Genomic DNA, 10889 nt, shown 5'->3' with positions numbered 1-10889 from the left:
GCTCCCATATGGCACCAGTGTGATGTGTGCCAGTACTCTTAGCTCATACAGCTAAACAGCCTTTTATTCAAAGACTGGCGAAATATTCATGTAATCCTCCATCCCCCGCTGCTGTTATTGCGACTGCTGCTGGATTATCGAAGGCCAATGTTGACTCGGCTCTTGTTTGTAAACACCTTCACGCAAGGGCGTATGGGTAGGAACCGATCTCGAATCTAAAAATAGTAGAACAGCTCATTCCGCTCCTCTCAGTAGTACGCAGACATGATGCAAAGATGGCGTAAGACATGCAAGCCACATGCGCCATAGTGAGCAGTAAAAAGAAAATGTGTGTGTGTGTGAGAGAGAGAGAGAGAGAGAGGGAGAGAGAGAGAGTTTAGTTTTACGCCCCTTTTAACAGTATTCCAGCAACATCACGACTAGCGACACCAGAAAATATTGGCTATATGCACACATTGCATCCATGTGGGGAATCGAACCTGTGTCTTCGAATTCAGCGTGACGAGCGATCGCTCTACCCACAGACTACTCCACCGCCCCAGTGAAACAGAGAAAACAAGAATATGAACAAATACACCACAATTTTGAAATATCGGTCAGTAACAGTTAAGTCATCGCGATAATAGTAAACGCGTCAATTTAATACCAGTGTATGATTTAAGGCCTGTCCGACTGACCGAGACAGGTTAGATTTTTGACGGACGGTCTAAATTTACAGTTTACGATGGTCTGGTAAAAACATACTTAGCTGTTCCATTCATATGGGTGAATTCACCAGATATGGTATGGATAAATCCTGATTATATTTTGACTGGATCATTTTGAAGTTATCAGCCCTAAGTGAGTGAGTTGAGTTTTACGCCGCGATCAGAAATATTCCAGCTATATGGCGGCGGTCTGTAAATAATCGGATCTGGACCAGACGATCCAGTGATCAACAACATGAGCATCGATCTGCGGAAAAGGGAACCGATGATATGTGTCAACCAAGTTAGCGAGTCTGACCACCTTTTTATGGCAAGCACGGGTTGCTGAAGGCCTATTCTACCCCGGGACCTTTACGGGTTACCAGCCCCGATGTCTAACTTGGTTCTTGGCTCTTACATAAGCAAGTAAAGCTTTAACAGCTTTGCAGAAAACACCATATCACGATGTAGATAAGTGTATATAAGTAGATACATAAGTAACAAATTGGACTAATAATTAGTTAAATGTTATTACTGCTACGGGCTCGTGTTAAGTAGCTTGATATTTGAAAGGGTGAGAGTTGGATGAAGGGCGGGTCCATATTGATCTTTTCACAATTGATTAATTCCGTGAAAATCATGGCATGTGGTTGCATTTTAGTCTGGGTTACAAAATAACTAATTGCATAAACACTCTATGAATAACGTGTTCACGGACTCTCAATTACCAGAACATTTCAGAAGGTATATTTGATGTGCTAGGCCGCCTATGCGTGTTCCCTGAGTCATATGTTCCTTGAACAGTTCCGGAGGTTGCGTGTTCGTCTTCCTGGAGCCTGCGGTCCCCTGAACATTCCAGAGGTTTGTTTGTATGTGTTCCCAGAGTCGGATGTCCCCAAACATTTCAGGGAGTTGCTTGTGCGAGTTCCTACAGTTATCGTGTTTGCCTGTTCCTGTTCCCAGGGCAGATGTTCCCTTAACAGTACATATTCTCAGATGTTCATTGAACATTTCGCGTACGTGTTCCTGAATAAGGTATATTCCTTGAATATTGTTGGAATGTTGTGTGAAAATACACAACGCCCAAACAAACACAGTTTTCGCTCTTTTTAGTCAACGGTTCCGTACACTATGATATCACTGGAAATTTGAAATCACGATTGCATCTGTTTGAAATGTTTGCATGTTGTTAATTTATGTCATATCATATAGATTAACATCTGTATTTGTTAGTTTACCTGTAGTATGAGCAACACGTGGTTTAATTATACCTCTATTGATGGATGTATGTGTTTGAACTAGTCATGAACAGGTCTGAAAATCTGTTTAACGCACTTTGAGTATTGCGAGGCCTGTGTTGGTGAATTGGTTACAAAGTGATTGAAACGCTAGTAAAATGTCTTGTGATTGCGTGGGAAGATGTTTGTGACCCACGAATGAAGCACATTTGAGAAGGACCTGTGATTTATGACTACGTGAGGATCACGTCTGACACGGTTGTCAGTCCGAGGTTCTTCAGAGGCTTTGGTCGAGAGAAGTAGCTATAGGTATTCTAATATAAGACAAAATGTTAGGGATATCAACTTCATCTTTATTTTTTACACGTTTCTGGGCTATTCCTTGTTCGTTCGTCAGGTGCATCGGCAAGGAATAGCCGAGAAACGTTGATTAGACAATAAAAAGTAGCTGACATCCATAGCATTTTGTCTTATATTATGTCGTCAGTCTGGTGTGAAATTCAAATGTACAAAGCTCCATGCCTTGAGACAGAGAGAGAGTTTATGTGTGCAAGAGAGAGAGTGTGTGTGAGAGAGAGTGTGTGTGTATATATGTGTGTAAGAGTCAAAGGACATGTGGCTGTATGAGAGAGAGAGAGAGAGAGAGAGAGAGAGAGAGAGAGAGACAGACAGAGTTTATGTGTGTGTGAGAGTTAAAGGACATGAGACTGTATGTGTGAGGGTGGTCGTATGAAAATTTTGATGTCGATCTTTGAAAGGTAACTACTTTGCATTCTTTGAAAGTTACTAACACCGTAGTTCATACACTTTTTCTATTTCAGTTCAGTGTTCCAGGACGGATCCCTCCTCCTCAGGTATTCACCAGTTTCCATACACAGAGTTGCCACCCTCCATCGCTACATAGGTACAAGATCCACACGTAACACAACGTTACAACTTTATCCTTGGAACATTGATGATAACATTTCAGAGATACATAATTCCTCATATAGATTCCACATGAATTAACTTATATATATATATTCATCACCACATTGGATGAACAACGAATGTCAGGTCTGTTTGACTGACAATAACGGTTTCAGAATCAACATCGAATGTCCCTCCAAAGGTGAGTATACTAGTATTAAATTCCACTCAGTGATCGTTGATTAGATAGTACAATTATCTCGCTCCGTCATAAAAAATCACCAAGTTCGAATCACGCTGTATTTGTCACTTACCCGATGTGTAAAAAGCGACAGCACCCCTCTCTGATTCTGAAAGAAATCTCTGCTAAATGCATTCGATTGTTCAAATTATTGAAGTCACAGTCAAATATCAACGGCCGTGGTGTTCATACATCCCTTATCAACACGTGCAATGGCGAGTCAACGATTTTCCCGAATGTACACAAGAACCTGCTGGATATATTAAGTTAGGGAACAGCTTTAAAATGATCTTTTCAGAGAGGAGACAAATTTGAAAGTGTCCTCAACAGGTCTACCATTACTATAAATAGTTAGTGAGTGAGTGAGTTTAGTTTTACGCCGCTTTTAGCAATATTCCAGCAATATCATGGAGGGTGACACCAGAAATAGGCTTCATAAATTGTGCTCATGTGGGGAATTGAACCCGGACGAGCGAAGGCCTTAACCACCAGGCTACCTCCATGTTATATACAGTGGAATATTTCGCTCCTGTCTGTCCAGAAGGTACGTCTATTATTCGCTAGCATGTCAGGCAGTTTTCAGATAAAATGAACTATATAGTTGGTTGGTTAGGTTTACCGTTGTAGGGCGACGTGGGCCAGTAAGAGACCTACTTGCGCCCAACACATTGGCTTGATTTAATAAACAATCATATGTACTTTCATTACAATTTCAAAAGGGAATCGTTTAGTTTAGATAAAAGAAACGGCAACTATTAATATCAGTTTGGATACATGTATACACGTAACGAATAACCTGTGCTTTGTGAAGAGATCGTCTTATCTATACATAAGACTCATGTAAGCATTCAGTACACAGTGTCCAAGTCTAAGCCGTGAAAGAATAACCTCATCACGCCTTTTACGACGACGAATGTTATGGCCAGCTTTTAAAGAAGGTCTAGGTTTATACATATGTCGGCCGGTAGTACCTGTATCTCACAACTGGTGCCAACTCCTTGTAACAGGTTTCGATAAGACATATTAATAATGTTTAGGGGTTGGTTGAAATTTAAATAAATCAACTTCAGGAAATCGTAATCCGGATTTGACCAAATTATCCGAAGGCTCATTCCCGTCAATTTCAACATGTGTTGGGACCCACACAATATCGCATGCAATGTACTTCATGTCTAAAGATGTATCCCACTTTAATATCTCATGAACAATGTCATCTCTAGATCCATTTGCACCAGCTTCTGTAGCTTTAATTGCTGCCGTGAATCTGTAAAGGTAACTGTTTCATGGCCATGTTCATCTACCCATCTCAGTACTTGCGAAATGGACAAAAGTTCAGCTGCGAAAACAGAAGGGTTATCAGGGAGTCTGAACACCCTAGAGACCGATAAACTGGGTATCCAAATACCCCAGCTGTACGATCATTGGATGAGTCTTTCGATACATCAGTGTATATTTGTGTGAAATTAGGATAAATTTCGAAAATAAAATCTTGAATCATCACTGTTATTATGTTTTGGCCCATTTTTATTCACTATTGATCTGAATCCAGAATTCAATCCAGGCTTTGCAGAAGCATAGGCATGACATATTGCACACAATCAATAACATTATCAGTGACTGCATGATATTTGTTCTTGTTTCCAATTAAGAAATATTTCAAAGATACCTCTTGTCAATGATCTGATAAAAATCAGAGGGAGTTAACTCCCTTCACAAGAGATTTTCAATTGTCACGTTGCTTGTGTGCAGTAACGATTCGCCCTGAGACTTGAAGTTCGAATTTCGGATAGTACGCATCCGCAAAATGGACAAGGATCTGAAATTAGCTATTTAATCCTAAATATGGCATTTGCTACGATGGAGTGACCATTGAATGGTCTGAATTGTCTGGTCCTGACCTGATATTGCCGCCTATGGCGTTAGACAACCACACAGCTCTGAAAGTTTTCCCGAACTCAGTGTGGAGGATCCTGGTTGTAGACGTTGGCGTCACTGTCCTTGAAACAAGCAGGACTGTTAGAGGAAAACAAGACTCCATTGCGTCCGGTAACTTCACTGTTACAATAAACTTGGCGATTTTGCCGAGAATATACGCAGTTTACGGAGACGAGCTAATCTTCCTTGTTCAGTACATTTTTGTCTATTAGATATAGCAAAATATAAACGATATCTTAATCATATATTGAACTTTAATACAGAGTTAGCTGATAATTATTAATACTATAGTAGAATAATAACGCTTGAATGCTGAGACCACTTTTGCGGGAAAACCGAAAATGATTTAAGAGTATTTGAAGATGATGAAAGATAACAAAGAATTCCACCTCCCCATTCCGTACTATCGGAATCCCGTGAGATGTGCGCATGCGCTGAAACATCAGTTCGTGTGAGTTGCTTCATCAGTCGACAGCCTCCATATAAGTTCCAAGAAGTTTTATTTACATAGTTAATAGACAGGATAAATCATCGATCAGAAATCGCCAGACACTTTCTGGTTGTGTCAGGAACAGTTGGGAATTTTGGACTGACCGTCTTGTGAGTGTGTGGCTAGAACACTCAGGTTTTGTCTCAGAGACCGATACGGCCACGGGTCGTGGTCTGCCAAAATGGCGCAGCCAGAGGGGCAAGGGGCCAAGGGCCAGCGTGCACCCGATTCTGACAATTTCTTTGAATTTGTGGAAAACCTCACGGAGGTTACCACCATTCCTTTGGAGAGTACGTCCACGGGAGGAAAGTCAAACTCTATGCAAGGTTTCCGGAGTGAAACTGAGGGGGTCAAGAGGAAAGCCGCATCTCATAGAGAACTTGACCCCGCGGGGGAGAAACAGTCCCCCCTTGATGCCATTTTGCGCTCGCTACTTGCAAGCCAGCAGGCCCAGTCACACACCATGGCTCAGATCAGCACAGCGTTGGCTAAAATTAGCAACAGCGCGGAGAAGGCCGAACAAGACCGAGAATCGGCGAGTGGCGGTCAAAACAAAAACAAACATGGCGGCGCCCAGGAAATGGAGGAGGGTGAAACGTCCGACGAGGATGAAATGGACATGTTGATACACAGGTGCCTTGATCAAGGGGAGGAGACGCAGACCGATGATGAGACCGACGATTTTAATAGTCTCATGAAAGACATGACGGAGTTTTTCGGGGAAGAAGATAAAACAGGGCCTGTGATTAACAGCGACTTAGCTAGGTCTATCAATGATGGGCTCACTAAAACCCCGAACTTGGAAAAACTCAAAGCCATTATGGAAGCTTACAAACGCCCTAAAAACCTGGAATACTTGATGTCACCCCGCGTTAATGCCGTGATTTGGCATGAGGCGAGAGCTATGACCAGGTCCAAAGACATTAACCTGCAACGGATTCAAAATCTGCTGGACAAGGCCACTACTCCGGTCATTCAAATGATGGACTCCCTTATGTCGGCAGTTGTTCACAAGAAGGACATTAACCCTAAAGAACTCCTGGGGAAAACCAAGGATGCTGTTAGAATGTTGGTGGGCCTACATAGTGATATCAACAACACAAGGCGAGAGAATTTTAAGCCAGACCTTCGTGGGCCTTATAAACGGTTGTGCTCAGTGGATACAGTGGCAACTACAAACTTGTTTGGAGATGACCTCCCAAAGAACATAAAGGACATAACAGAGTGCAAAGAACTGAGTAACAAATTACATAGCTCTGAGAAGCAAAATAGGAGTTTTACTGCTCCATCACCCTCTCCACGTGGACATGGCGGAGCCCACCATGGAAACAGATTCAGGCCTTATGACTCACCTTATAGAGGACATAAGAAAGGTGGTTTTACTAAAGGTAAAGGTCAGTCCTCTCACTCAGGCACATATGGACCTACAGGCCGGCACAACCAAGGACCTTTTTTAGGCAAGCGACCGACAGGGTCACCATGGAAAAAAGGGGACCAGCGGAAACAGTAGAACAGTCCTGTAACCAGGGTGATGTGGAAACCGCTCAGGTGAGCTGGCTACTTGACGGTATTGGCAATACACCCCAAAATTTTATGGCAGGGAAAGTTGGCTTGTGTCATGACAATTGGAGGGTGATCACGTCAGACACGTGGACACTAAAATGCATTCAGGGAGCGCGAATAGAGTTTAAGCATCAAATATACCAGCCCGTCATACCTACACCCTTTAGGATACACAGTGACGAGTGGGAGCGGGTAGACAACGAAATCTCCCGTTTGCTTCGCATTAGTGTGATTGAAAAATGTACCCATGTTCCAGGGGAATATATATCTAACATTTTCTGCAGGGAGAAAAAAGACAGTTCACTAAGAATAATTCTGAACTTAAAAAGCTTAAACAAAGAGGTTGACTCATCACATTTCAAAATGGACACTTTCAAAACAGCGATCTATCTGGTACAAAGAGACTGTTACTTTGCATCAGTAGATTTGAAAGATGCATATTACTCTGTTCCGATACATGCTCAAGATAGAAAATTTCTAAGGTTTTACTGGAACAATGAGCTATATGAATTCACTTGTTTACCAAATGGATTAGCATCTGCTCCAAGACTTTTCACTAAAGTTATGAAACCTGTCTTTTCAAGCCTAAGGAAACAGGGATTTGATAACACTGCCTACATTGATGACTCCCTGTTGGTAGGGGAGACGGAAGAGTTTTGCATGGAGAATGTGAAATGTACAGTGAACACTTTAGACACATTAGGATTTACAGTTCACCCTGAAAAATCGGTGCTAAGGCCTACAAAATCCATTACATACCTGGGGTTTGTAATTGACAGTGAAACCATGACTGTAAATTTAACACAAGAAAGAGTAAAGAAAATTCAAAAAGTGTGTCGTGACCTACTGAAGTCCAACATGACTAAAACTACCTCAATCAGGACTCTTGCTGCAGCAATCGGACAACTAAATGCTAGTGGACATGGGATGATGTTTGCACCCTTGTACTATAAACATTTGGAAATAGTTAAGAACAAGGCTCTCAAGAGGGAAAAAGGGAACTATGATGGGAAAGTTTTGCTTGATCATACTTGTATCCATGATTTAAAATGGTGGATTGACAATGTGGGGAAAAGGCCACAGTTTCTTGACCAACGTCAGCCAGATGTACTGGTAACCTCAGATGCCTCTAAGACAGGTTGGGGCGGAGTTATGAATGGAGTTAGTGCACAGGGACTCTGGTCTAGTGAGGAAAGTGAAATGCATATAAACTCCTTAGAGCTGTATGCAGCCTGGTTAGTGCTAAAATCACTCTGCGCAGATGGCAGTCACCTTCACATAAGAATAATGATAGACAATACCACTGCAGTTGCCTACATTAATCACATGGGTGGTACAAAAATAGGATGCAATAGCATAACAAGGAAAATTTGGCAGTGGTGCATCGAACGAGACATTTGGATCTCAGCAGCTTACTTGCCAGGGACACAAAACACAGAAGCAGACTGGCACTCTAGGAATATGTGTGATGATAAGGAATGGCAATTAGATTGCAGCGTTTTCCAAACCTTAACATCCATCTATGGTACCCCATCTAGAGACTTGTTCGCCTCACGGCTGAACACACAATTGGATAGATATGTGTCCTGGCACCCTGATCCTTGTGCAGAAGCAGTGGATGCCTTTTCTGTTTTTTGGGGAAATTCTTATGACTATATTTTCTGTCCTTTTAGTGTGATCGGACCAGTCTTGCAGAAGATACACAGAGAAGCGGCCGACGTGTTAATGGTGGTTCCCATATGGACAACCCAGCCATGGTTCACCAAGCTGCTGCAATTGTTAGTAGATTGTCCAAGGCTGCTGCCAAGATCACCAAACCTACTGACACTGAAAAACCGACCACAAGCTTTACACCCGCTTCACCAGAAATTGCGACTGGCAGCTGTAAAATTATCAGGGGATCTATTCAAACGGAGGGATTTTCAACAGCAGTTGAGGACATCATACTGCACTCATGGAGAGAAACCACGCACAAACAATATGGGACATATCTCTCAAAGTGGAGGTTGTTTTGCAACAAATGGAGTATCAATCCCTTTTCACCCACTTTGAGGCAAGGTTTAGACTTCCTAGCTCAGCTGTTTAAGTTAGGTCTCAGTTACTCGGCAATTAACACCGCCAGATCAGCCCTGTCTGCTATTGTGAAGACGCCAGAACTGACCCATCCACACTTTGGACAGCACCCTACAGTCACAAGATTTATGAAAGGTGTCTTTAATTTGAGGCCCTCCTTGCCTCGTTATAATGTGACATGGGACGCAAGCACAGTGATAAAATATCTAAAAGGTGTTAATGAAGATGAATCCTTGCTGTTGCTATCAATGAAGTTAGCAACTTTGATACTACTGCTGTCAGGTCAGAGAATTCAGTCTCTCCATTTGATTGACAACAGGAATGTAGATATTTCTAACGGACAAGTCAAGATCAGATTTGGTGACCTGTTAAAACAGACACGACCAGGATACCAACAAAAAGAACTAACTTTTCAGAGATACCCAGACAAAGCACTGTGTGTAGTGTCTTTGCTAACCCAATACTGTGAACACACCAAGGATCTGAGAGGAGAAGAGACAGCTTTATTCATAGCCACACAGAAACCACACAGAAGGGTCTCCAAGGACACCATTACTAGATGGGTGAAGACTATGCTAAAGAATGCTGGCATCAATATGAAAATATTTAAGCCTCATAGCATAAGGGCAGCCTCCACTAGCAAGGCCTGTAACCTTAAAGTACCTTTAAAAACAATACTGAATACAGCAGGCTGGAGCAAGGACTGTGTGTTTGGACGTTTCTACAACAAACCAGTAGAAAATGACAGTGTTTTCAGTGATGCTATTCTATCACCTGAAAATTTGAGTAGTTCTTAGCAATACATTTGCTCTGGAAGAGCTTGATCCTGTTTCGCCGACCTAGTTAATGTGTAGAGGTTTTAGGCATAGTGACATAAAATTTTCGCAATAATGTTTCATTGTACTTTTGGAATACATATTGAAAGAGAACGAGTATTGTGTGTGTTCTTTAACATGTGGTTGAGGGGAAAACACTTTTCTGGAAATATGCCTCCTACTCTAAAATCTCACGGGATTCCGATAGTACGGAATGGGGAGGTGGAATTTAAATATTAAACGAGACTTACCTGTAAGGTGAAGTTTGATATTAATTCCACCGACCCATGAAGTACTGAGGGATTACGTGCCCTCCACTCCCACCCTTGCTAGCCAGGAACCATATTTCTACGCTAAAGACTGATGTTTCAGCGCATGCGCACATCTCACGTAATCCCTCAGTACTTCATGGGTCGGTGGAATTAATATCAAACTTCACCTTACAGGTAAGTCTCGTTTAATATTTAAATCAACCCCGATTAGCGTATTCCATGGTGATGCATTTGATACGGGATGTTTGCTGTATTTCGTTGACAGTTCTCATCCTCTTAATGTTTTTCATAATTTTCTCAAGCCATTTTTTGTCTTTATTTCCTCCATTGCTTTACCGCATAGCGCACTAAAGCACAACACGGTTGAGTTGTAGTTCAGTTGTGTTGGAGTTTTACGTCGCTGCGGCATTATTTCCACAATATGGCGATTAGACCAACCTCAATCTTGAGAGACTGATTGGTGTTTAACGCTGCACTCCTGCTATATGGCGAAAGCCAGTAAATACTGGTCCAGATACTCCTGTGATCAACATCATGAGCATCGATATACACAACTGGGACCGTTACCTACCTCTTACGACACACAGGGGTTACTGAATACCAGTTCTGACCTTGATCTTCACGGGTCCAATCACATAAACCAGGAGGTAAAATGTCAATGAATGAG

The 10889-nt window shown here is 42.1% G+C and overlaps 1 protein-coding gene across 1 annotated transcript; it reads left to right on the top strand.

Annotated features, from left to right (window-relative positions):
* Positions 1 to 5386: 5386 nt before the first annotated feature.
* On the top strand, positions 5387 to 9539 carry LOC137291437 (uncharacterized). The gene is made up of 2 exons (XM_067822787.1): positions 5387 to 7047; positions 8736 to 9539. The coding sequence occupies exon 1, from the start codon at positions 5681 to 5683 to the stop codon at positions 7007 to 7009; it is 1329 nt and encodes a 442-aa protein (XP_067678888.1). The 5' UTR covers positions 5387 to 5680; the 3' UTR covers positions 7010 to 7047; positions 8736 to 9539.
* The last annotated feature ends 1350 nt before the right edge of the window (positions 9540 to 10889 follow it).

The sequence above is a fragment of the Haliotis asinina genome, chromosome 7 (genome assembly GCF_037392515.1).
Source record: "Haliotis asinina isolate JCU_RB_2024 chromosome 7, JCU_Hal_asi_v2, whole genome shotgun sequence".
Classification (NCBI taxonomy): domain Eukaryota; kingdom Metazoa; phylum Mollusca; class Gastropoda; order Lepetellida; family Haliotidae; genus Haliotis; species Haliotis asinina.
This window is presented reverse-complemented; position numbering and strand designations above follow the sequence as displayed.

What these genes read in the sequence shown, in the direction of transcription:
- LOC137291437 (XM_067822787.1), top strand. Translation starts at nt 5,681, where the DNA reads ATGGCGCAGCCAGAGGGGCAAGGGGCCAAGGGCCAGCGTGCACCCGAT.